We start from the raw sequence: 27,977 nt of genomic DNA, 5'->3' as shown, positions 1-27,977 counted from the left end.
ATGTGACGTTGTGAGGCACTCTTAGTCTGATCCATCGGCCAAGGACTTTCTGGCAGTAGGTCCTCTACCTTTGACATAGCCCTCAGCTTTCCACGGATACGCAAGCCTCTCCACCCGCACAGACAGTGCTTCATCAGGGTGGTGTCCTCCAGAGAGGAGCTTTTAGGACGAGTCCGGTGACAAGTGTACTGGTGGAGGCTGGAGTTCCACCATTGAAGATCAGGCGTGCACAACTGCTGCATTGCATGCATCATAGCTCTCCTAAACATCCTAATTACCGTCTTCTGTTCCCAACCACAGTGGTTCACCACCCGCTAATGATTGCAGTTTGCATGCAATCGCTTCTGTCTGAACTGGAGTCCTTCCCTTCACCACCTCTCCTCGAGGTCCATTCATGTACACCTCCGTGGTGTAGCTGTAGGCCAAAGCTTCTCCTGGACCTTACGCTAGCCCTAAGGACTCCGTTAACCTTGTGGTTCTCCACTTGAAGTGTTCCAGGGATCTTAATTGGTTTACGCCGACGGCTCAATGGCTGAAGGTAATGTCGGCTTTGTCCACAGAAGCCATATTGAACAGTTTTCCTTGCCCAATGGCTGCAGTGTATTCATTGTAGAGCTGGTGGCCAAATGTCGTGCACTTCAGTACATCCGTTCATGCCCTGAGGAATCGGTCCTGTCGTTCAGTGGTGTTTGTGTGGACCCCAGGACATGGAATCCCAGGCAACGAATTTGCCGACTGGCTGGCCAAACATGCTAAGCGGAAACCGCTTCTAGAGATGAGCATCTCTGAACCTGACCTGTGTTCTGACTTATGCTGCAGGCTTTGGGAGACGGAATGGCATAACAGTACACACAACAAACAGCGTGTCATTAAGGAGACTATGAATGTGTGGAAGTCTTCCATTCGGGCCTCTGGTAGGGAATCAGTTGTCTTCTGCCGGGTCCGCATTGGCCACACTTGGGCGACCCATGGTTACCTCTTGCGCCATGAAGACGTGCCTCAATGCCGGTGTGGCGCCCGTTTGACAGAGGCCCATATTCTGGTGCACTGTCGCACTTTGACTGCCCAGCGACTAAATCTTGGGTTGCCAAACTCGTTGCCGCTAATTTTATCTAACAACACCTTATTGGCTGATTTGGTTTTACATTTTATTTGTGAGGGTGTCTTTTATCATTTGATCTATGCCCTGGACCGATCCTGTCGTTCAGTGGTGTTTGTGTGGACCCCAGGACATGTTGGAATCCCCCTCTGCGTCCACCATCCTAGTGTTTTTAGGGTGGAGGTTTTAATGTGTTGCAGAGTGGTTGACTTTTCCTTTTTATTCTCATGGTCGGCCAGCCACCGTAATCTGCTTTCTTGTTTTACCCTGTCCTCTTTCTAGCGTCCCTCTGTTGTTTTCTTGTCCTCTTTTGTTTCTTTTGCTGTTCAATAACTTTCCTTCGTTGTGTTTTTTTCTTTCTTCCCGTTTTGTGTTATATGTCTCGTGTGTCTTATTCTCACACTTGTTGCATTGTTTTATTAGGAACAACGGACCGATGACCTCGTAGTTTGGTCCCTTCACCCCTGATTTAAACCAGCCAACCAATCTTCTCTCTGCCTTCTTGCCGGGAGGAGGTTATTTTAACTCGGCTGCGTATTGGGCACTGTCTTTTTACTCATTTGCTAAGTGGCGCTACCCCACCACTTTCTACACATTGCGTACAAGTTTTAAATGTCCGCCACTTCTTGATGGAATGGCCATTTTTTGACCTTTTACGTTCCTGTTTGAGTTTGCCATCAGAGTTGTCGGCTGTTTTAGCAAATGACATAACGGGCTGTTGACCATGTTTTAATTTTTATGTGCCAAAGCAATATGGTGAAGGCCATTTAATTTTTAGTTTTGGTCCCCCATTTCTGTATGATGTCGTTTTTAGCCCTTTTTTCCATGCTTACGTTTTTAGCTGTCATCTATTATGTCAGATGGGATTGGCATATAGTTGTTTTTCAACTCCTCTCTGTCATGGAGTTGTGTAGTTTTGACTTCAGCGAGTTTGACACCAGCTTGTTTCTTTTTTCCACTCTAAAAACAAAACAAATTGCAACCCATCGAGTGACGAAAAAGATAGTTGCATTCTTAGTGCCCCACACACTCCTTTTCTCATGTTTGATAGAGTAGTGCTTCAATCAGGCTATGAAGTTATCGCAGTCCAACCATACATTCTAAACCCGATGTGCTGCTACCAGTTTTACTGTTACAACCACACTCTAATGTCCTTCACTATATTGCTACAATGGATAAAAAGTAAAATACGGTCAACAAAATGAGTGCTGTGTGCTGAAACAGTCGATAACTCAGACAGCAAACATAAATTAGAATGTAAGTGGTTAAAAAACGGGTATTCCATCAGGAAATATGTAACCGTCAAAGGTTAAGGACAATGATCACAAAGTGGTGGGGGATCACCACTTAACAAATGGCAATGGCTAGAAGGACAGTGCCCAATATGCAACCTAGCTAAACTGATCTCCTTGTGGCGAGACGGCTGAGAGGAGGTCGGCCAAGCCATTAGGAAAGGTTTCATTCCTTGGAGCTTGTTCCCATGAGGGGAAGACCAGTGGTGATGCCAAAGTGACTCCACCTCTGACAGAAGGGAACACAGAGAACATCAGAGAGAATGGAAGAATTAGCGGGATGAGATAGAAAGATGGCAGCCTTAGCAGCAGTGTCAGCAACCTCGTTTCCCGTCAGGCTGACATGACCCGGGACCCACATAAACAATACAGTGGCTCCATCATCTACATCTACATGACATCTACATCTACATGACTACTTTGCAATTCACATTCAAGTGCTTGGCAGAGAGTTCATCGAACCACAATCATACTATCTCTCTATGATTCCACTCCCGAACAGCGAGCGGGAAAAACGAACACCTAAACCTTTCTGTTCGAGCTCTGATTTCTCTTATTTTATTTTGATGATCATTCCTACCTATGTAGGTTGGGCTCAACAAAATATTTTCGCATTCGGAAGAGAAAGTTGGTGACTGAAATTTCGTAAAAAGGTCTCGCCGCGACGAAAAACGTCTATGCTGTAATGACTTCCATCCCAACTCGCGTATCATATCTGCCACACTCTCTCCCCTATAACGCGCTAATACAAAACGAGCTGCCCTTTTTTGAGGAAGTGAAAGCTTCCCTGGACCTGTTGCACTAAGGCCAAATGTGATAGAGATACTCATGAGGGCGATTCTCTGCCTCCTCCTCTGTGCAGTGTCAATTGCAATGGTGACCATGCAGCGTCCTCCTGAGATTGTCACATATATTTCTATGAGTGGGCTGTCCAGGAGATCCGGGTGAAGGAAAAAGTGCCTTACCCTGTTGCTCCGAAATTGTTGGCTAGTCAGAAACCCTGCATTTTACTATTCGGCACTTACAGTACTGTTCTTGCTACATCTCGCTTCAAGGCATGTGACCTCAAATGCAGCAATGCAGTTGAAAAATCACCCAGTTTCATGGTAACATGCCCATCTCCTCATCCTCCTCAAGCTGTGCAACAAGCCACCAAACTTTCACCTTGCGGGGCAGAGTCACCCGCTACACAACGTGCAAGCCAGAAAGGCAAGAAGGAATACTCCTGCAAAGACGTCCCTTCAGCCAACAAACATTTTAATTGTTGTCTGTCAGCCGCAAAGGCTCCAAGAAATCAAACAAAGGCTTCACCAACTCGGAGATGCTCTTCAACTGTGTCGCCACATGATACTGTCACCCATCCAACCTCCATGTTGCCGGTGCACACCACCAACCATTTATTTGCCCTGGACTCTACAGACCAACAGGGAGAATCCCAATGCCTCTGTAGGTCTCTGTCTCCTCCAGCCTCTGCACTTTGCAGCAGTCAGTTTTTGAAGGCTGGCATTTGGCAGCCGCCGAGATGTCATCCCTTTATTTTTCCCCTCCTCCGCTTTCCTCATCATGACTCTCCTCCAATAGAATGTTCATAGCATTAGATCCAACAAGGAGGAACTATAGCTGCTCTCGGAATGACAGCATCCACTTGGTCCCTGCGTTCTCACGACCGCTTTGACCTCTCACATTCCTTTCCGGTCTGCTTTCACCTTCCCCCAGATGATGGCATTCCATCTCGCAGGAGATTCGTGCTGCTCATGTGGAATGACTTTCATAGTCAAACCATCTCCCTGACCACCCAGCTTCAAGCTGTTACAGTCTGTGTTTTCTTTCCTCACTTCACCTTTTCCCTTTGTACCATTTACATGCCCCTGTCATTCGTTTTCACCAGGGTAGACTTCCTCCAGTTTATTGGGAAACTCCCTCACTCCTATCTGCTGCTCATGGACTTTAATGCACACCATCCACTTGGGGCTCTCGCAGAACCTGCCCGATAGGTGCCTTCTTGGCTGACCTTTTCAGTCAATGTAACCTTGTTTGTATTAACACGGGAGCACCCAAATTCCTTTCAGATTCCACACACACCTATTCCCATTTGGACCTCTCCTTCTGTGCTGCCCAGCTGCCCTTTGTTTCGAGTGGTCCGTTCTATCTGACATCTACTCAAGTGACCATTTCCCATGTGCTTTGCGTTTGCTGACTCCTACCCCATCTAAGTGCACACCAAATGGCAGCTTTCTAAGGCCAACTGGAGGCTTGACTCCTCCTTGACGACCTTTGATGAACAACATTTCCCCGTTTTAATGTCAGGTAGAATATCTTATGAACATTATCCTTACTGGCACAGAAATATTCCATTCATCATACATCATCTTTACTGTACCTTGTCCCAGTTCCTTACTGGACTGAGGGATGCCACGGCGCAGTGGACTGAGGCATGCCATGGCGCATTTCGCCTGTTGAGATGTGCTCTGTGTTTTTTAACCATCAACCTACAATGGCAAACTCTATTTGTTATGAACAATTGGATGCGCAGTGTCGTCATGTTTTTTACGATTGCAAGAAAGGTAGCTGGATTTCATTCACTAGTTCTTTTAACAGTTCCACTCCCTCTTCTGTCATGTGGGCCAACCTCTGTCGGCTCTCTGGGACCGAGGTCCATTCCCAAATTTCTGGCCTGACGGTAGCAGATGATGTCATAGTGGACCCTATTGATATCTCCAACAACTTGGGCCACTCTCTTGTGGAGATTTCAATCTCCACCCGCTATCACCCTGCCTTCCTCCATCGTAAATGAGTGGAGAACGCTCAGGCGATACCTTCTCCTCTCAGAATCATGAATGCTACAATGCTGCTTTTTCTATGAGGGAGCTAGATCATGCTCTCAGTTCACCCCCATCCTCCACCCGAGGGGTAGACGATGTTCACTTTCAGGTGTTGCAGCACTTTTCTCTTGTGGGCAAGCACTTTCTCATTCATATGTACAATCACATCTAGGGCATGTTTCCCCACTGGTGTGAAGCCACTGTCATCAATTTATTAACCACTGCACAATGTGGATTTCGAGCACACCGCTCTGCAGTTGACCATCTCACTACTTTGTCAGCCCATGTCATGAATGGCTTTCTGTGAAAATATCAGACAATGACCGTGTTTTTTGATTTGGAGAAAGCCCACAACACCTGCTGAAGGTCTGGTATCCTCCGTACTCTATACACGTTGGACTTCCAAGGCCATAGGCCCTCTTTCCTTCAGGAATGTTTAAAAGACAGAGTTTTCAAGGTAAGTTTGGGTTCTGCCTTGTCAGACACCTTTATCCAGGAGAACAGTGTGCCTCAGGGTTCCATTCTGAGCATCATCCTCTACACTATCACCATTAACCCTTTTGTGACCTGTCTCTTGCCAGGCATCTCCGGCTCCGTTTTTGTTGAAGATTTTTCGATCTATTACAGTTCTCCACAGACTTGTCTCCTTGAGCGCTGTCTTCAACATTGTCTCGATCATTTTTACTCATGGAGCATTGACAATGGGTTTTGCTTTTCCACAGACAAAACTATTTGCACCACTTTGGGTTTCTTCCACCATCTTTACATGTTAGGCCTGTTGCTCTTCTGTTTGTTGAAACTACAAAATTCCTGGGGTTCATGCTCAATAGGACACTTTATTGGTCCTCCCATGTGTCTTATCTGGCTGCACGATATACCCAGTCCCTCAGTGTCCTATGTATCCTCAGCAGCACTTAATGGGGAGAGGATCAAATAACACTCTCCTGTTTCTATCAATTATCTTATGTGTTTGAAACTAGACTATGGCTGTTCCGTTTATGCTTCTGCATGTCCATCCATTGTACACAGTCTCAATACACTCCACCATTGTGCCATCTGTTTGGCCACTGTCATTTCTTACACTAGCCCGGTTGAGAGTCTGTATGCAGGAGCTGCTGAACTACCTTTGTCATACCGATGTGATGTTCTCCTCATTGGATACGCTTGCCATTTGTCTGCCATGCCTGGCCACCTGTCCTATGGCCCCTTCTTCGATGACTCTTTTGACCGCCAGTACTGGCTTTCAACCATTGCTCCGGCAGCTTAAAACACTCACAATTTGCCACTTTCCTGATGGGTGTGAACCCTTCACACCTTGGCTTCATGCGGCAGCCTGTGTTCACCTTGGCACAATAGTACCTTTGTTTACACTGATGGCCTTCAGACTGATTGTGATGTCTGGTGTGCCTTCATCATTGGCACCAACAATTATCGGTATCAGCTTTTGGAACACTGCTCAATATTTACAGCGGAGCTCTTCGCCCTGTATCAGGCCATGCAGTACATCCAGCTACATAGAATTTTCAATTATCATTTGCTCCAACTCTCTGTGCCCTTCAGAGCCTCTGTGTGCTGTACACCGTCCCTTAGTGCAACGGGTCCAGGGAAGCTTTCACTTGCTTGTTCTTGATGGAGCCACTGTATTGTTTATATGGGTCCTGCGTCATGTCAGCCTGATGGGAAACGAGGCCGCTGACACTGCTGCCAAGGCTGCCGTCTTTCTATCTTGACCCGCTAGTTCTTCCATCCTCTCTGATGTTCTCTGTGTTGCCGCCTGTCAGAGGTGGTGTCACTTTGGCATCACCACTGGTCTTCCCTTAATGGGAACAAGCTCCGAGGAAAATGAAAACTCTCCTAGTGGCTTGGCTGAACTCCTCTCTGCCATCTTGCCACAGCTAGGTTGTGTATTGCGCACTGTCCTTCTAGCCATTGGCGTTTGTTAAATTGTGACCCCCCACCACTTTGTGCTCATTGTCCTCAACCTTTGGGTTAGCCATTTCCTGATGGAAGGCCTGTATTTTAACCACTTACATTCTAATTTATGTTTGCTGTCTGAGTTATCGACCGTTTCAGCAGACAGCACACATTTTGTCAACCGTATTTTACTTTTTATCCATCGCAGCAGTATATTGAAGGACATTTCGTCTTCAGTTCAGGACCTCCATTGTGTCTATGGCGTATTTTATGGACCTTTCTCCAAGTCCTTGTTTCTAACTGTCTTGCTTTCTGTCATTTGGGCTTAGTTTGTAGTTGCTCTTAACTCCTTTTTTGTTTTCGTGTTCTATGGTTCGGGCATGGACAAGGTATGACCTTAGCTGTTTTTGTGCCCTAAAACAACACAAACAAACAGCAGAAGGAATAGCTCCTCTAAGAAGAAAATATAGAGATGGAATAACACAGCCCGTGAGAAAGCTCAGGATAAAAAAATGCAAAAATATAGAAAAAAGTTCTATGCTGATAAAGCCCACGAAAAATATGAACACTTTCAAGAAATCAACAGCCAAGAGGAAATTCAACAAGGATCAACTGAAATGACACTACAGAAATTTTGGTCCTCCAAGCCATTGCTTTTGAAAAGAAAATTAAGACTTATCACTCTCCGATACAAAGAAATGTGCACTACTGGCAACACACTTCGGCGGACTTTGCAACTTTGAAAAACCAACTGTCTGAGAACAAAAATATAATCCTCTCATCTCTGATTAACCCATTGAGAACACATTTAAATTCCCAACTCCTTGCTGTGAAATCAGATTTAATACGTTCACACATTATGATTGTTTTATATATCAACCAATTATCGCCATTTTTATTCTCTTTCTTTCTTCATTGTTAAATTGTTTTGTTGTGTAAGCAGTAGTCTTGTCACAAATTAGTCTAAACGATGGCCCTATATATTCTAAAAAATATGTAGTTCAGAAGTAGGTTTTAATTTATATTTATTCAACAAAGCTTGAACACAAACCCTGCAAACATTGAAGAGAAAGAGAACAGGGCTATTACTTTTTTTTTTCCTCAGTCCCATTCACTTTGTTTAGTCTACATTGTAGTATGAAAAAAACCTTTGAAAGACAAATCACTAACTTCATTACCACTGTTGAATGCAATGTCAGCAAGCTTCTCAAGCCTTTGCCATGTTGCTATTTGCTAATATCAGCTACAGTGTCTCACTCACACAGCCTGTGCTTCATTTTAGAGTATATTTAAGAGCCATCCATTATCTAGAAATTGAAATCCACACATTCATTTAGTGAAGCATGCATCTGCAAGCTGAGTTAGATTTGAATGCCATAGCAACTTCATTTGAGTACAACTAGTCATTTGATGTGAATGGATTAATGGTGTGCTGCTGGGTGTTCAGCTGAGTTGTTGCTACTATTTTATGTACAATATTTTTGTGATCAACCCAGTTGTCTTCTGCAGTTGCTGAAAGTTATACTGTAATGTGCCTTCGTTGTGTGGACTCTCAACATCAACAACATCCCTTTGATGCTCTTCTGTTTTTCAGAGCCTGCGTTGATACACTTTGAAGTGCACATTCTCTGTGTTTCTTAGTTCTGCTGGATGCTATGACAATCGTGCATTTCTGGTTATTGGGCCAGCCTAAGCTTATCTTTCTCCCTATCTCAGCTGCTTTCTCAGGCAGTTTTAGTGTCTGACTCAAATGCTTACACCATTTGATGATCTAAGTACCCATTCATTCCCAGTCCTTAGCACCAAATTTCTTTCTGATGGATGGTAATGGTCTAAGGAGTTGAGGTGGAAGTCATTGTGCATGGGTCTTGTATAAACAGTTTGACCTGTGGATCTACCTGATCTTCTCTTAACTAACACATCAAGGAAAATTAGCTGGCACTCTTTTTCAATCTCTATTGCTAATTTTATGAATATATTAGAATGGATAGTGTTTAAATGTTCCAGGGACTCTTGAAGTTCTTTTTGTTCCATGTGTCTACACTGCAAATGTCATCCATGCATTGCTAGAAACATTTTGGTTTGAACTAGGTGGATTGTAGTGCCTTTGCTTCAAAGTGCTCCAGGTATAGGATCGCCACGACAGGCAATAATGGACTAGGGGTGTGCCATCACTTTGTTCATAATATTTTCTGTCCAACAGGAAATAAGTTGACATGAGAATGTGCTGTAAAAGTTTAGTGAAACTAATGTCTTACTTTAGTTCCAAGGATTCACAAAGCGAGGAAGTCTGGAAGACTACAACGAACTGACCATAAAATCTGTGTCCAGGAGCTGCAATGGCTGAGGTGGTGTTCACACTTCCCCACCTGTTCACTGAAAATATGTTTTTGCCTGTTAGTATTAAGAGCACCAGTACTACATATTATGAGTCTTAAAGGAATGTTTTCTTTGTGTATTTAGGGAGGCCATATGGCTGTCGTGGAACAGTCGCTCATGTTCGAAGACCACTAATAACACTATGTGGCAAGCCTGGCTCATTGAGAAGAGGCCTCATCTTCATCTCGATTTTATTCATCGGATCAACATCTGCCTGTCTATAGGCAACATCATTCAAAATATTGAAATCAATTTATTGTGGTCCACATTATGGTTAAAGATGATCCATTTCTCCAAAACGTGCATGTGCACCACATTTCTTGCTAATATGGGACTGACTATTACAGCAGTCGAGGAGAAATGTAAGAAACATTAGCAACGCACACGATTGAAACAACCAAATGATTCGGCTGTCCACAAGCACCACCATGAGTGTAATCGTGGAAAAATATATGGTGAGACCAATATTGTGGTGCAAGTGCTAAGTTTTTCACGTCAACATAATTAAGGAGTCTGTTGAAATAAAAATGTTGGAAAACCTAATAAGTGGGGATGGAGGTTTCAGTTTAAAAAACCTCACAGCAGAACCAACAGAGGGCGGCAGCTCTAGGCCATCTGGGACATTCGTTGGTGAACGATGGGGAACTGTCTTCTTCTGCAAGAGCAGCCAGTCAAAAACTTGAAGCTCTACACTGTGGCTTATTTAGTTCAGTGCAGCAGCCCTGGAAAGCAGAATCATCACACCCTACTGCCGAGGATCACCACTGAAATCACTTGGGACTTTGCAGATCCAGTAATTGCCTCACCGTGTGGATCTGTGATTACATTTTGATCAGCTCCCAGAGGAGTGGTAATTGGTGACTGTTCCTACTTTGTGCAGGCTGTAAAACTCCATTTCAGACTTGGTAATATTTTACTGCTTGCTCAGCAGGACTTAATTCCATATTCCATAGGGACTAATACTGCTGAATTGCAGAATGAAATTTAAAAGTTAAATTTCAGAAGAGTTTCTTTCAGTTAAGATTAAGTCAAGAAGAAACCTTGTTGTTGTTGTTGTGGTCTTCAGTCCTGAGACTGGTTTGATGCGGCTCTCCATGCTATTCTATCTTGTGCAAGCTTCTTCATCTCCCAGTACCTACTGCAACCTACATCCTTCTGAATCTGCTTAGTGTAGCCATCTCTTGGTCTCCCTCTACGATTTTTCCCCTCCACGCTGCCCTCCAGTACTAAATTGGTGATCCCTTGATGCCTCGGAACATGTCCTACCAACCGATCCCTTCTTCTGGTCAAGTTGTGCCACAAACTTCTCTTCTCCCCAATCCTGTTCAGTACTTCCTCATTAGTTATGTGATCTACCCATCTAATCTTCAGCATTCTTCTGTAGCACCACATTTCGAAAGCTTCTATTTTCTTCTTGTCCAAACTATTTATCGTCCATGTTTCACATCCATACCTAGCTACACTCCATACAAATACTTTCAGAAACGACTTCCTGACATTTAAATCTATACTCGATGTTAACAAATTTCTCTTCTTCAGAAAAGCTTTCCTTGCCATTGTCAGTCTACATTTTATATCCTCTCTACTTCGACCATCATCAGTTACTTTGCTCCCCAAATAGCAAAACTCCTTTACTACTTTAAGTGTCTCACTTCCTAATCTAATTCCCTCAGCATCACCCGACTTAATTCGACTACATTCCATTATCCTTGTTTTGCTTTTGTTGATGTTCATATTATATCCTCCTTTCAAGACACTATCCATTCTGTTCAACTGCTCTTCCAAGTCCTTTGCTGTCTCTGACAGAATTACGATGTCATCGGCGAACCTCAACATTTTGATTTCTTCTCCATGGATTTTAATACCTACTCCGAATTTTTCTTTCGTTTCCTTTACTGCTTGCTCAATATACAGATTGAATAACATCGAGGACAGGCTGCAACCCTGTCTCACTCGCTTCCCAACCACTGCTTCCCTTTCATGTCCCTCGACTCTTATAACTGCCATCTGGTTTCTGTACAAATTGTAAATAGCCTTTCGCTCCCTGTATTTTACCCCTGCTACCTTCAGAATTTGAAAGAAAGTATTCCAATCAACATTGTCAAAAGCTTGAAACCTTATGTTGTGTAATTCATTTCCGCAACTCTCCATTGGCCTTCAGCCAAGTTTCTGTTATTATAAAGTTACTGTATGTTCATGAGACTGTGTCAGTTGTCAGGCTGAATAAATGTGTTAATTGGTACCTGACTCTCCATGTTGGTTATCTCTATGGTATGGGATATAGTAAATTGTTAAATTGATTTTTCTTTTAATTTGGTGAGAGAAATATGTTTACGGAAATGAGTAAGGTGTGTTTTCCTGAAATGAAACAGCACTTCAAGGAAAAGTGACCTTGCACTCCTTGTCAATACAGCCAGCCATGTGAATTATTTCAACACTCCACTTAAGGGTAAGGACCTGCTGAAAACACATTTCATTGAACATATACAAGCATTAAAAGTGAAATTCGTTCTTTGGGAGAATCGATTGGCCAAAGGAAATGCAGTTCAGTTTCCAAAATAATCTTCATTGAAGGACTCTGGTTTTAACATAGACTTCAGATGTTATCCACGTATTCTGCATAATTTTAAGCAAGAATTCCAGTTTTGATTTAAGTATGTGACAGCACCAGAGCATGTTTTTCAGCTCTAAATTCAGTGAATGTTGATGACATTCACATTGATCTCCAGACTGAAGTCTCATCTACATTTATGTGATTACTCTGTTATTCACAATAAAGTGCTTGGCAGAGGGTTCAATGAACCACCTTCAAGCTGTCTCTCTACCGGGTCTCACTCGAACGGCATGCGAGCAAAACCAGCATTTAAATTTTTCTATGTGAGCCCTGATTTCTCTTATTTTATCACAATGATAATTTCTCCCTATGTAGGTGAGTGCCAACAGAATGTCTTCGCAATCGGAGGAGAAAACTGGTGAATGAAATTTCCTGAGAAGATCCTGTCGCAACGGAAAATGCGCCCCCCCCCCCCCCCCCCCCCCTTTATTTTACCAGTCCAATTCACATATCATGTCTGTGGCACTATCTTCCCTATTTTACGATAATACAAAATGAGCTGCCCTTCTTTGTACTTTTTCAGTGTCATCCGTCAGTCCCACCTGAAGCAGATCCCACACCGCACAGCAATATTCCAGAAAAGGTGGTGGTGTAAGCAGTCTCCTTAGTAGACCTGTTGCACCCATGTTTTCTGCCAGTGAATCACAGTCTTTGGTTGGCTCTACCCACAAAATTATCAATGTGATTGTTCCAATTTAGGGTATTTGTAATTGTAATCCCTGAGTATTTAGTTGAATTTACAGCCTTCAGATTTGTGTGACTTATCGCTTAATCGAAATTTAATGGATTTCTATTAGTACTCATGTGAATAACTTCACACTTTTTGCACCATGCAGATATCTTATCTAAATCATTTTGCAATTCGTTTTGGTGATCTGATGACTTTACAACACAGTAAATGACAGCATCATCTCCAAATAATCTAAGATGGCTACTCAGATTGTCTCCTATGTTGTTAATATTGATCAGGAACAATAGAGAGCCTGTAACACTTCCTTGGGGAACGCTGGATATTATTTCTGTTTTACTCGATGACTTTCCATCTATTACTATGAACTGTGACCTTTCTGACAGGAAAACACGAATCCAGTCACACAACTGAGATGATATTCTATAGGCATGCAGTTTGGTTAGAAGATGCTTGTGAGGAACGGTGTTGAAAGCCTTCTGGAAATCTAAAAATATCGGATCAATTTGACATCCCCTGTCGATAGTACTCATTATTTCATTGAGTATAAAGGGCTGGTTGTGTTTCGCAAGAACGATATTTTCTGAATCCGTGCTGACTACGCGTCAATAAATAGTTTCCTTAGCGGTACTTCATGATGTTTGCATACACTGTATGGGCCTATAATTCAGCAGCTTACTCCTATTTCCCTTTTTGGCTATTGGTGTGACTTGAGTAGTTTTCTTCCAATCTTTAGGTATGGATCTTTCTGTGAGTGAGCAGTAGTATATAATTGCTAAATATGGAGCTGTTGTATCAGCATACTCTGAGAGAAACCTGACTGTTGTACAATCTGGACCAGAAGCCTTGCTTTTAAGTGATTTAAGCTGCTTTGCAACACCGAGTATATCTATTTCTATGTTTCTCATCTTGGCAGTTGTTCTTGATTGGAGTTCAGGAATATTTACTTCATCTCGCAACTGGTGTGCTTTATGTATGACCAGAATCTCTTTGGGTTTTCTGCCAGATTTCGAGACAGTGTTTCATTGTGGAAGTTATTGAAAGTACGCGCTATATTTCGAACTTCTGCAAAACTTTGCCAGTCTTGGGGATTTTGCATTCTTGTAAATTTGGCATGCTTTTTCGCTGCTTCTGCAACAGTGATCTGACCCATTTTGTGTACCATGGGGGACCAGTACCATCAGGTATTAATTTATCTGGTATGTATTTCTCAATTGCTGTCGATACTATCTCTTTGAAATCATTCCACAACTTTTCTACGCTTCCATGATCAAATCAGGATAGCAGACTGTCTCTTAAAACTGTGTTAAGAGCATTTTTATCAGCTTTGTTAAACAGATATACTTTACGTTTCTTTTTTATGGTTGTGGGAGTTATGGTATTCAGCCTAGCAGCTACTACCGTGTGCTCGTTAATCTCTGTATTCATCATGATACTCACTATTTGTACAGGATTATTTGTTTCTAAGAGGTCATGTATGCTTTCACAACAATTTACGCTTCGAGTGGGCTCATTAACTAATTGTTCAAAATAATTTTCTGAGAAAGCATTCAGTACAATTTCAGATGACGTTTTGTGTCTGCCACTGGCTTAGAAGCATAGAGTAGATTGAAGTTGCCATCAACTTTAACTGTATGAGTGGAGTACCTATTTGAAAAGAGACTCAAGTTTTCTTCGAACTGTTCAGTAACTGTATATTCTGAGCCGGGGGTCAGTAAAACGACCCAATTAATAGTTTAGTCCGATTGTCAAGTATAACCTCTACCCATACTATTTTGCAAGAACTATCTATTTCAGTTTCACTACAAGGCAAAGTATTTCTGACAACAATAAATGTACTCCACCACCAATTGTATTTAATGTATCCTTTCGGAACACTGTTAGATAGTTTGAAAAAATTTCTGCTGGACTTATTTACAGCTTTAGCCAGCTTTCTGTACCTATAACTATTTGAGCTTCAGTGCTTTCTATTAGGGCTTGGAGCTCTGGTTCTTTCCCAACACAGGTATGACAATTTACAATTACAATGCCGATCGTTTCTACAACTAACTGTGTTTTATTTGCCCCTTTTAGACAGACGTCCTTTCTGTGGTTCCCTGGGGCCCTCTAATTTACCTATAGAGTGCAAAAAGGAACATAAAGACAAATTTAAAGGGAAACATTGCAGATGTGTCCAAGGATTTCCCTCAGGTTTGGTTTCGTCATTTACCCAAGACGGCTGCAGGCATTGTATCACTGTTTGGTTGTACATAAATCAGTTAACATGTTTTTCCAACAATGTAGAACTGTAAAAGGAATATGAGAAATTGTAAGACTGTAACTTAAACTGCAAGCTACATCTACAATGCACTTGAATGTTTCCGTCAAATAGATGCTCTTGTAAAAGAGAGTTAATTAAAAATCGCTACACATTTAGTGTAAGATTAAATAAAATAAGATACACGTATCAACTTAATAGTCAAATTTTGTTGCCAGAATTACATTTTTTAAAGTCTGTTATCTGTTTCTTGTTTGAAAATGAAAGAAATACATGGTATCAGCATCATCCCCTCTAAAGTCTTTACATGTCTCCCCACTTCCTACCCTGCAACGTTGGGGGGTGGGGGTTGTATTATGGTGACTGTGAAGCCTTGCTTTAGATATTGATAAGTTATGCATAATAATAATGCTTTGGTGGTTAACACAGTATTTAGATTCAATTGCAGTGTAAGATGGGTCAGTTGTCCGTTACTTTTTAATACCTTCTTAAAATGTGTAATTTTTAAACATTGTTAATAGCCTTCCACATTAAGTAAAATGCATTTTTTTTTGTTCATGTGTGTTGATCTGAGGATGGTTGCTAACCAACAGAAACCTGTTATCTATGTTTTATTATATTATATTGTGATTGGGGCCATTAAAATTTACTATGAATACCATATGGAGTCTGTAATTATGATTCTTCTATTTATTAAGAAAAGAAAGAAAAATGAAATATCTGTGGGCTAAAGACATTCATCTCATCAGAGATTATGTCAATAAATTTGTTTTTATTTTTGCAAGGACAAATTATTAGCTTACTGTAATTTTTATGAAAATTATCTATTCAAACCTGTTATTGCATTTAATAATTGTGATAGTGGCGGTATTGTGTTCTCAGCCACTTCTGAAATTCTCATAAACTGATTTTAATATTCAACAGATGAACGGAAGCTACCCTTGAGATTGGTGTCATATAATGTGCTGGCTCAAGATCTCCTGGAGAGCCACAGATACTTATACGCCGAATGTAAAGAGGAGGATCTGGTTTGGGAGAAACGTTGGAAGCGCATCTTGGAAGAGATTACTTCTGCAGAGCCTGATGTAAAAATTTTAAAATTTATGTTGTATGAAGCCTTTCACATTCAAAAACTAACTATAATCTTCTTTATATTGCAAGTATTGTCACTTTGTTTGTCATTTTTGAGGCACTCTTCACACAGGGGTACAATTGAAGTTGCAATTCCATGAATTCCTTGCAAACCTCTTGTCAGCCAAATATTAGTGTGTGTGTGTGTGTGTGTGTGTGTGTGTGTGTGTGTGTGTGTGTGTGTGTGTGTGCGCGTGCGCGTGTGTGTGCTTAAATGAAAACTTAATTTTTGGAGGATGAAGGCATCATACAACTCAGATGTGCTACAGATATAAACACTCAAAGATAGATACAGCTTTTATATGAAAGCTCAATTTCTGAGTACACTAACAAATCATGACAGATAAGGTAAGGCAACTTAAAACAAGCACAGAGGTGTTAAAGTTGTCATTCGTCCCATACTCCTTCAGTAAATAGAACTGGAAGAAATATTAATACAGGGTGTAGTCAGACATCTTTAATTATCGCCTCCAAAAAATCGAGTTATGTCATTGTTTTTTGTTTGTCTGGAGATACATGTTTCCGATGTTTGTACACAAAGAAATCCCCACACTACAGTTCTGCAGCATGCTATTACAGGAGCCAAAACATAATGTGCAACCCATCTCTGTCTACTAGGACTGCAGACATGAACTTGCAAACAAGAAAGAAATTTCTCTTTGAGATTAAGTGATATGTTACACTTCTAAAATTTTTACAACACAGTCAAACAATGGAAAATCCAGGGTGGAATAACAACAATATTATGAGAAGGATAGTTGCTACTCATCATATGGCAGAGATACCAAATCACCGATAGACGTGACAAAACAACTGTCAAACAAAGCTTTCACCACACGGGACCACAGTCTCTGGCTACCAAGGCCAGACTGCGAGCACCAGTGTTTGATGGGGAAAGCAAAGTGGGTGGTGAGGGTAAGGAGAAAGCTGGGGTGGGGAGGGGGATGGATAGTAGGGTAAAGGTGTGGGACGGTAAAGTGCTGCTTGTGGGAACGTCCAGGAACGAGGTATGGAAAGGATAAGGCAAGTAGGTGCAGTTGGGAGGTTAGGCAGAGAGGTGGGGGAGGGGCAGGAGAAGGGGCAGAGAGAGTTCCCACCTGCACATTTCAGAAAAGCTTGTGTTGATGGGAAGAATCCAGATGGCACAGGCGGTGAAGGAGTCATTGAAATGAAGAATGTTGTGTTGGGCAGCATCAACAGGTGGGTCGTTCAGCTGTTTCATGGCCACTGTTTGTCGATGGCCATTCATGCAGACAGAAAGCTCTGTACTAAGAAGTCCCTCGCATACAGCCTAGCCACCCATGAGTGCCACATCTTTAGTGACGAGCAGTCCCTCTCAAAATACACCAGGGCTCTCACCGAGGCCTTCACAGATTGTAATTACCTTCCAAACTTTGTACAAAAACAGATCTCCCATGTCTTATCTCTCCAGTCAACCACTGTCCAGCTACAAAGAAGCATTCCCCCCTTGACACAGTACCACCACAATCAATCCGTCCACCAGGGTTTTGACTACCTCTCATGCCCCGAAATAAGGAATGTCATACTCACTATCCTTCGTCCCCCTCCCACAGTGGTATTCCACAACCGAATGAACCTATACAATATCCTTCTCCATCCCTACATTACACTTCCTCCCAACCCCTTGCTTCATGGCTCATATCCCTGTAATAGATCTAGATGCGAGACCTGTCCCATGCATCCTCTCACCACCACCTACTCCAGGCTGATAAGAAGCATCACTTAGCCTATCATATGATCTACAACCTAAGCTGCAACCACTGTGCTGTATTCTACGTGGGTATGACAACTAACACGCTCTCTCTCTGCATGAATGGCCACTGACAAGCTGTGCCCAAGAAACAGCTGGTCCACCCAGTTGCTGAGCCTGCTGCCCTACACGACATTATTCATTTCAGTGACTGCTTCACAGCCTGTGCCATCCGGATCCTTCTCAACAACACCAGGTTTTCTGAATTCCACAGGTAGGAACTCTCCCTACAATATATTCTATGTGCGCATAACCCTCCTAACCTCAATCTAACCTCATCTTAACCTCATCTTTCATGTCATTGTTTACCCACCTATCCCCTTCTCTGTTCCCATTCCAGCACTACACAGACCTCTGACCCACCAACACGCCCATAATCTCTCTATTTCTTTTGTTTTCCATTGCCCCCACCCCCTTCCTACTCTTCGTCTAACCTCCCGACTCCACCTAGCTGCCCTATACACTCCTCAACTTATCCCTGTATGCTCCCACAAACAGCAGTTTACCGCCCGCCAACCCTGCCATATTATTCATCCCCCTCCCTACCCCAGCCTCCTCCTTACCCTCCCACGCACTTTGCTTATCCCATCATGTGCTTTTGCTTGCAGTCTGGCCTTGGCAGCCAGAGACTGTGGTTGTGTGTGTGTTTTGTGTATTATAATAAAGGCCTGTTTATCTGGAACTTTGTTTGACAGTCTTTTTGTTGTGCCTATCTACAACTCAACATCTCTGCTGTTTTTCATAATATTTTCATAATATTTTTACAACTCAGTCACATGAGCGTTCCACAGTGCTGTAACCAGTTGTGCCATTGTGGAAAGCTAATGGGGATGTATGTTATAAAATACAAAAAAATCAAGCTTTCGGAGTCTGGCACCTCCTCCTTCAGGCAGAAGGGTTGAAGGAGAAGGAAGAGGGGAGAAGGAAAAAGACTGAAGAAGTCTAGGAAAAGTGGTAGATTTCGGGAAATCACCCAGAACCGTGGGTCAGTTCTCATCCCATGCTGTAAGTCTCCCCTGACCCGTGGTTCTGAGTGACTTTCACTAAATCTCTCCCTTTTCCTAGATCTCTCTAGTCCTTTTACTTCACCCCTCTTCCTTCCCCTTCAACCCTTCTGCCTGAAGGAGGAGCCACTGACTCCAAAAGCTTGCCTAATTACAACGTTTTCTTATGTGTGTTCTGCCACCACTTGGTGAGTAGATTTTTTATCTATACAATTAAATAGTTTTGTCAAAAATTCGTTGTTTTTGGTTGTTATAAAGTAAGAAATTAGTTACGTAACTTTATTTTTTTATTACTTTTTTTTTTTTCAAGGCGATGATTAAAACTTTGACTGCCCCTCTGTAAAATGTGTGTGCAATAAAAAAAGTACCCTCTGCCACACACTTCATTGTGATACACCCAGCATAGATATACAATGTATATACACCGAGGATGGTTAGGAAATTGGGGAAAAATTCAGGAATTTTTTCATCTGAGAAAAATCCGGAAATTTTTTAGAATTCTGGGAATTTTTCGTTGTTTTGACATGTAAGATCTGATACTCTGACAAAGAATTTTTCTTTAGCCCACTACTGCAGAATAATACTGCAACGATGAAGCATAACGAGAGAATAACACCAAAATGAAACTTTAGTCCCAAAGAAAATCCTTCATTTACAACAACAAAACACAATGGACCCACAAGTGTCTACCCACAGCAAAATGTGTCAAAGGCTTTAGGATAAAGACTGTACAATACCTTGCAACAACAAATTGTTTTCTGTGAACTTGATGTTACAACAGTTTTTATTTCTGATGGGTCGCAGGAAAGTGTTGCGAATGGTAGTTTGAGAAGCATTACTTTCAAAGTAAATTCCTTTTATGCAAGATGAATTATGTTAAATTTGAGAATGTGCAATGACTTTCTTAAATCACATAGATTTTGACTCTCATTCAGAACTTAACACTTTGAGGACCAGCCACTTAGAAAAATTTCAGCCTAGAAGACCACCCATTTACGCCATTATTTAAAATTTTATTTATTCATTTGTGTTTGATGTATCTTAAACAGTAACACATGCAAAGCTGGCTTATTGCATCATGTGTCCTTTTCTCTGAATATCTTCTGTCATTGGCTTGTAGGAGTTGGCTACTGAGAAGTTACTCCAGATGTGATGTGACTGGTTTCTTAGGTTGCTGCAGAGGTGGCATCACTGGTTTTGCAGATGTTCCAACCTTCAGTAGAATCAGGACTCGAATAGTGTGTACCGAGTAGTTGTGTGCTGTTGGTGTTGCACTTGGGTCTTCGCAGGGGTATGATCATATGGCATGGGGTTGTGGGTAGTCTTAGCATAAAGTTGCTCCAGGGTATCTAAGTGGCCAGCAAAATACTACTTTGGAAGATGTGTAAAGGATTGTGGATGGGATGTTCCTAATTTATGAGTGCAATGATTGGTAGTCAAAGCCCTGGCAAAGGATGTGTATAAGTTCTTCCAGTGTGGTATGATGCTGGGTACAAAAGTATGCTCTTATGGAGATAGCTGGGAAATATGGGCAAATGTAGGTATGAAGTGGTAGTTCTGTTTGTGGACTAGGTTTTATCATCATCTTTATTGATCCAAGGATCACCTCTCAATGATACAGGAACTGTCAAGGTAATACAACACAAATGAATAGTTCAAAATATACAACACACAGAATACATAACATGCTTTTTGAGGATAGGGGTTTTGGTCAGCCATAGCCTTGATTAAGGAACCATCCCAGTAGTTGCCTTAGTGATTTAGGAAGACCACAAAAAATCTAGATCAGGATGGCCAGACAGAACAACTTCATCCCACCGAATATGAGGCTAGTAACTTAAGAGCTGCAATGCTCCAATCGGCTGGTCCCTATTGTACATTGTTCCTTGATTTATACATAATGTGTTTAAGATAACTAATAATATAAAACCCAATACCTTTCTTCATTGCTGGACACATTAAGGACATCCTTTGGAGGCCCTGGACTGTGAAGATGTTATTCTGTTCTTTGCACCAACTCCAGTCCGTTCAGAAAGCAGATGCCCTCACATACTCGTCTACAGGGTGTGGTAGATAAGTAATGAGACTCAGTCTAGAAAAACAAATTTATTGATCCAATTTGTACAAAACGTTAATATTCTTCAAAGTACTCGCCTTTGGCATCGACACAACGTTGCCAGCGCGTTTTCCAAGCTTCATAGGCCCCAGTTAGTCCATTTGAGTTATCCCAGTTAGTGCCTTCGTGACAGCACGTTGGATGTTCGGAATATCGTCGAAACGATGACCCTTCAGGCATCTTTTGACCTTCGGAAATAGGAAGAAATCAGGAGGACTCAAGTCAGGGCTGTATGGTGGCTGTGGCAGAACTTCAACAACAATTCGGGTCAAGTAGGAGGTCACGAGGAATGCTGTGTGCGCCGGAGCGTTGTCGTGGTGGAGACGCCAGCGTTGAGCAAGGTCCTGTCGCTTCCGTTTGACGGCTCTGTGCAATCGCTGTAAGACTTCTTTGTAGAATTCGGCATTGACAGTCTTCCCCTGAGGGACAAACTCTTTGTGAATTAACCCTCGCTTGTCGAAAAACACAATCAGCATTGTCTTGATGCGGGACTTTGACATTCTTGCTTTCTTCGGCCGCGGGGATGCCGGTGTGTGCCACTCCGAGCTCTGGGCTTTGGTCTCCGGGTCGTACTGGAATGACCACGATTAGTCGCCTGTTACTACGTTGTCTAAAAAGTGTGGATTATTTTCCAAATCATTCAACATCTCACGGCAAACGTCCACTCGTTGTTGCTTTTGTTCGGCGGTGAGCACTCGGGGAACCAATTTTGCGCAAACTTTCCTCATCATCAAATCTTGCGTAACAATTTGGTGAACCGTAAATTTATTCATGGAGACCTCATCGGCGATCATTTTGAGACTTAAACGATGGTCGAAGTCCAGGAGTTCTTTCACTTTGGCCACCGTTTCATCTACACGACTCGTTGAAGGGCGTCCAGATCGTTCCATGTCTTCAACGTATTCCCCCCCCCCTGTTTTTAAATTCATTAAACCACCGGAACACTTGAGCTCTTGATAGGGAGTCTTCTTTGTAGGCCTCTGTAATCATAGCAAAAGTTTCCGAAGCAGTTTTGCCCAAGCGAAGGCAAAATTTGATTGCATACCGCTGTTCTATCGAGCGATCCATCTTCAGCGTTTTCACAAGTGTCACGGGCACACAAACAACGTAATACGCGAAGCTCAACCCTCACTGCACAGAGCTCCGACGTGACTGCGAACCGGTTGTATTGTTAGCTCAGATCCCTTACCACGTGACGTACAGGTGGAGACCGCCCTGCGAGCGACTGGGGCGCCGTGCGGCGGCCAGTCTCATTACTTATCTACCACACACTGTATACCCCCCAGTCCCCCTGAAGAAACTGAGTAAGCATCGATTCATGATGAGTAAGATGTTGAACTCAGGAGAAGTACAAGACATCACTATCATGCATTTTCATCTTGACTTGTGATATCCTTGTGCAAGCGGTAAACTGTGATCACAAATTGAAATGTGAAAGGGTGTTATAAGATGCGCCCTTTGATCACTACCCACTGCTATTAGCCCTCTTAGTGATCTTTAATTCTTTAACATACATGACTTCTGTAGACCGTTTTAGCTGCATTCAGTTGGTGCGTAAGTTCGTAGCAGTTTTCCATAAGTTTAAAAATAAATACAACAGATACACCTAACAGGAACTTAAGTCACAAATAATAATTCTCCTTCACTATGTACAACAGTTTGCCAATGTTGGGGTAACTTTTTGATTACTCAGCACTAGAAATCGCGGGTTTGAGATGAGAAACTTGTCAAGCCATGTTTGGAGTGCATTTTCATCTGAAAAGGAAGTTCCTTGAAGGCTATTCTCAATATAGAGCAGAAAAGGCAAAAATCTGTGGGCGCAGATGAATATGGTGGGTGCAGAATGACTTCCCAGCCCAACTCCTGTCCAGTATTTTTTTTTCAGTGTAGCATTTGTTATCATGGAGTAGCATCACTTCACGCAGTTTTCCTGTTCGTTGTTCGTGGACAGCATCTTGGAAGACATAACAGTTGCTCTGTTGTTGACAGTACATGTCAGCAGCGATGGTTACACCTTGGGAAAGCAATTTGTAGCACACCACACTGTTGCTGTTCCATCAGATGCATAGCATTTTCTTTTGTGGATGCACACAGGTTTATGTAACGGGAGTTGATGCTTTGTTTGATCTCAACCATCCCTTTCTCTTCCTTATATTAGCATAACGACACCATGTCTTGTCACCAGTAATGATACAGGATGGGAGTGGTTGGTGTTTTCATTAGCCACTTAATACCAAGAAACTAGAGATGCAACATATGGCCAGACAAGTTTTTTTAAAATTAGAGAACCATTTTCTTGCCATGCTGTGTCCAGTGACATTATCCCTGTGCACAATACAACTTGGTAATGGTTTTCCAATATGCACCACAGATTGGTAAATGTACTCACTTGGTGCAGTAAGGATGACCAATTTTTTAAATAGCTCATTACAATGACAGGGTGTATACGACCCGGGCGATCCGGGAAAAACCAGGGAATTTTTCCATCTGGGAGAAAACTGGGAAAAACCCGAGAATTGTTTAGAATTCCTGGAATTTTTCATTGTTTTAGTTTTCAGTTAAATTTTTGTGATTTTGACTGGTAAGAACCAACACTCTAACAAAGGATATTATTGTATCCCACTACTGCAGAATGATACTGCAGCAACAAAACATGAACGGAAAAGAAAATGAAAATAAAAATAAAACTTAAGTTGCAAAGGAAATGCACCATATACAACAACAAAACAGTGCTTATACAAGCGTCTGCTAACAGTAAAGTGTGTCAAAGGCTTTAGGAACACTATGCAATGCTTTATAACAACAAATTGCCTCCGATGAGCGTGATGTGACAACTGTTTAAATTAGATTCATTTGAGCAATTGCGGGCGGGCTCTTGCGCATGCGCAGTTGAGTCTCGCATATGAGTAGTACCTTCTCCCACTTCTTGTTGTGGAAGTGTGGCTGAGTGCCACTACTTAATATTGCCCCGGTTCGGAAATATCGTAGATCAGGGGTTGATGCACAGAGCAGTCTGAGTTGTGATGGGGAGGTGGGTCGTCTCCACGTTACCTGTGTTTACATTCAGTGATTTTGTTGTTTCCTCTTTGTTTATTGTTCTCATGTTAAATGATAAGAAAACGGATTTTTATGGCTCGGAGCTATCAAATGAATTAAAATACATTTGCATAATTACGGCAGGATAAAATATGTTAATAGTTTCAGATTTTATTTCCACCTTTGACAGTCAAGCATTAATCGCCTTACAGAACAATGAAGTTATTTTTGCTGGTTGGCTAAAGAGATTTGGCTTATATTAATGCTTTCTACTGAGGCAGTCAAATTATTGGAAACGAAGTGTTTAATTTCACACTATTGGCTAGTTTCAACTGTTCGCTGCATTTCAAGTGCACGTATGGCATTATGCTATAATAAAGAACCAAACATGAGTACTGGTACTCCAAGAAAATTTACATAGGGATGTCCATTTTAAGCCGAAGTATGCACTTTAGTATGGTTCGCGAAATCCCGACGCTCTTGAAGTATCCTTTGATGTCTTTGTTTCTTTTATGACATAATGTAAGATCTTTTAATGTTTTACAAATACGAACATATGGGCTTCCTTCATCATCGTAGCTGCGCAAGCATGGTGATGCCAGTTATCTGGCACTTTCTTGCAACTGCCGAAACGGACCTATTTCTAACAGGTATCGGGAAAATATTGCAAATGGTGGTTGGAAAAGCGTTGCATTCAAAGCAGATTTCCTTTTATGCAAGATGAATTATATGCGAGAATGCACGATGAATTTCTTAAATCACAAAGCGTTTGACTCTCATTTAAAAATCAACTCTTTGAGGACGACCATTTAGAAGTATTTAGAGCCCAGAAGATGAGACATTTTCGTCGTTATTAAAAATTTTACTGGCACATTTGTGTGTGTATCTTAAAGTGCAACACGCGCAAAAAGATCAACATTATGTGTGGAAGCTTATCTTCTCTTCCTACTTATTAATCTTCGAGACCAATATTATATGTGAATGCTATGTATATTAATTTAAGCCATTAACTTTTCTTATTTGTGTATTTGCGCTACGTAAGAGTGATCTTGCTATTGGCTGACTATATCATGTGTCCTATTGCTGTCGTCAGCTGGCGAGATCACGTGAATGAGCCATGATGCTTACAAAAGTGCATCGCAATCTCAATTTCAATGCTTCGGAAAGTGACATGCATTATTTGGTGGAATTCAAATTTACATCTTCGTAATACGAAAATATGCAGTTTACTTGTTGCTGCACATCAAAGGCCTTTCAGTACATGTTTTTCCCCCTGAGTTTAGTTTTCTCGGGAAATTCTATGTCGGTATATAAAACCATCAACATTCAAAGGATCAATGACTTTTACAGTGTCGAGGAAGAGTATACTATCACTTAACACGGAAAAAGTGTGTTTTTAACAGGGAAAAACCCAGGATTTTTTTTTTTTCCTTGTCCACGTATACACCCTGAATGAGCTGGACTATTACTTCTAGCTATTATTATTATTATTGCAACCCTTTTCTGCAGTTTAAAAACTGAGTTTGTGTTTCGTGCCTTCAGTCCCCAGAAAAGAATACTGTACGTAAGAACTTAGAGCATGTAAGCATAGTATGTCACACAAGATGTTGGCTCTTACTCACTGATGCTAAAACCTGGAGAGCATAAAATGCTGATGATGCATTTTTTTCCAATTATGTTCATTCCATATTAGGTGGCAATAAATTTTCATCCCTAAAAAATTTGTAATTACACAACCTACAAATATGTCATCTATGTTCTGCCTAACAGGTCAGGGATCCACCACACACAGGAAGCAGCTACATGGGTAACAGTGTCTGTGGAGGGGACTGGGTGTTTTTTTTATAGGTTACAGAGTCTTGGGAAACTAAAGCTCCCGAAAGAGCATCATTATAAAAGAGTGCAGGGCAAACACAGGAAGGTAGACATAGCAACAATTAGTACTGTAGTTGTAAATTCTCATAGCTTTGTTGTGAAAGAACCAGAGTTCCAAGCACTAATAGAAAGCTTTGAAACTCAAATTGGTATAGGTACGAAAAGCTGGCTAAAGCTGGAAATAAGTTCAGCACAAATTTTTTCAAAGGACCTAACGGTGTTCAGAAAGATAGATTAAATACCGTAGGTAGAGGAATGTTTTTTGCTGTCAGAAGTAGTTTACCTAGTAGTGAAATTTAAGGAGATAGTTGCTGTAAGTTAGTTGGGTAGAGCTTATACTTGACAACCAGGATATTATTACTAACTGGTTCATTTTACATACTCCCTGACCTAGATGATACAGTTGCTGAGCAGTTCAAAGGAAGCCTGAGTCTTATTTCCAATAGGTACCGTACTCATATAATTAGCTAGGTGCTGACCTCAATCTACCCTAAATATGTTATGGAAAATACATGTTTCACTCCAACTGTAGGCATATAATGTTTGAAATTGTACTGAATGCTTTCTCAGAAAATTATTTCAAACCATTAGTTCAGGAGCCTACTTGAAGTATGGGGTGTTCAGAAAGTCTCTCCGCAGTGCCGTATGATTGTTAGCCATGCGTGCCATATGATTAGACGAATTGAACTGTGTATTGAACAACAGGAGGGGGGTTCACTTTCAACATTCAATGTGAAAATGTGTAAGTAAAAATGAATATTCAATAAATTAGTAACTCTTATTTCACTGAGTTTCTTTTTGCTATATTCACCGTGGCATATGGCACGCACAACTGACAATCATATGGCACTGTGGAGAGGCGTTTTGAACACTCCGTATAAATGGTTGCGAAAAGATACTTGACCTCTTAGCAACAAATAATCCTGAAAACTAGGGGGCATCATGACAGATATACTGATTAGTGACCACAAGGTAGCTGTAGCAAGACTGTATACCATGACATCCAAACCCACTGAAAATAAATGCAAAGTAAATCTTTTCAAAAAATCAGATAAAAATTTCCTTGGCACCTGTCTAGGAGACAGTTTTCATTTCTTCCGCTCTGGCTCTGTAAGCACAGACCAGCTGTGGTTTGAATTCAGAGAAATAGTTTAAACTGCACTTTACAGATACATACCACATAAATTAAGAAGAGATGGTACTGATCCCCCATGGTATACAAAATGGGCCAGAACATTGTTGCAGGAGCAACAAGAAAAGCATGCCAAATTTAGAAGCAGCAAAATCTCCAAAATTGGCAAAGTATTACAGAAGCTTGAAATTTAGTGCGCATTTCAATCTGAGATGCTTTAAATAATTACCACAAATAAATTCTATCTCGAAATCTGTCACAAAACTGTCAAAAAACAAAAGAGATTCTGATTGCATGTAATGTACACCATTGGCAAGGTGCAGTCAATACTTTCAGAGCGCTATAACTATAGTGGTGTCACTGATAACAGTGCCACTAAAGCAGAGTTATTAAACACAGTTTTTTAAGACTCTTATCTCTAAAGAAGATGAAATGAATGTTCCAGAACTCAAATCAAGAACAACTGCCAACATGTGTAACTTAGAAGTAGATATCCTCAGAGTTGAAATAGCTTAATTAATGCAAGGCCTTACGTCTAGATTGTATACACATCAGGGTCCTTCCAGATTATGCTGATACAATAGCTCCCTACTTAGCTATCATACACAACTGCTTGCACTCTGAAAGATCCATTCATAAAAATTGGGAAGTTGCACAAATTACACTAATATCCAGGAGAGGAAGTAGGAGTAATCTGCTGAATTACAGACCCATATCACTAAAGTTGATTTGTAGTAGGATTTTGAACATATATTGTGTTTGCACATTTTGAATTACCTCGAAGAAAACAATTTGTTGACAGATATTCAGCATGTATTCAGAAAATAGCTTCTTGTGAAACACAACT

General features: G+C 41.5%; 1 protein-coding gene across 3 annotated transcripts in view; it reads left to right on the top strand.

Moving 5' to 3' along the window:
• The window catches only part of LOC126284395 (protein angel homolog 2-like), a 168,095-nt gene that overhangs the window by 42,883 nt on the left and 97,235 nt on the right, over positions 1-27,977 (top strand). For all 3 annotated transcript variants that reach the window (XM_049983292.1, XM_049983294.1, XM_049983293.1), the window contains one exon: positions 15,990-16,150. In XM_049983292.1, coding sequence (XP_049839249.1) covers positions 15,990-16,150 — 161 coding nt within the window. The remainder of the gene's footprint in view (positions 1-15,989; positions 16,151-27,977) is intronic.

The sequence above is a fragment of the Schistocerca gregaria genome, chromosome 8 (assembly GCF_023897955.1).
Source record: "Schistocerca gregaria isolate iqSchGreg1 chromosome 8, iqSchGreg1.2, whole genome shotgun sequence".
NCBI classification, from domain to species: Eukaryota; Metazoa; Arthropoda; class Insecta; order Orthoptera; family Acrididae; genus Schistocerca; species Schistocerca gregaria.
The sequence above is the reverse complement of the archived record's forward strand: the minus strand, read 5'-3'. Positions and strand labels throughout refer to the sequence as shown.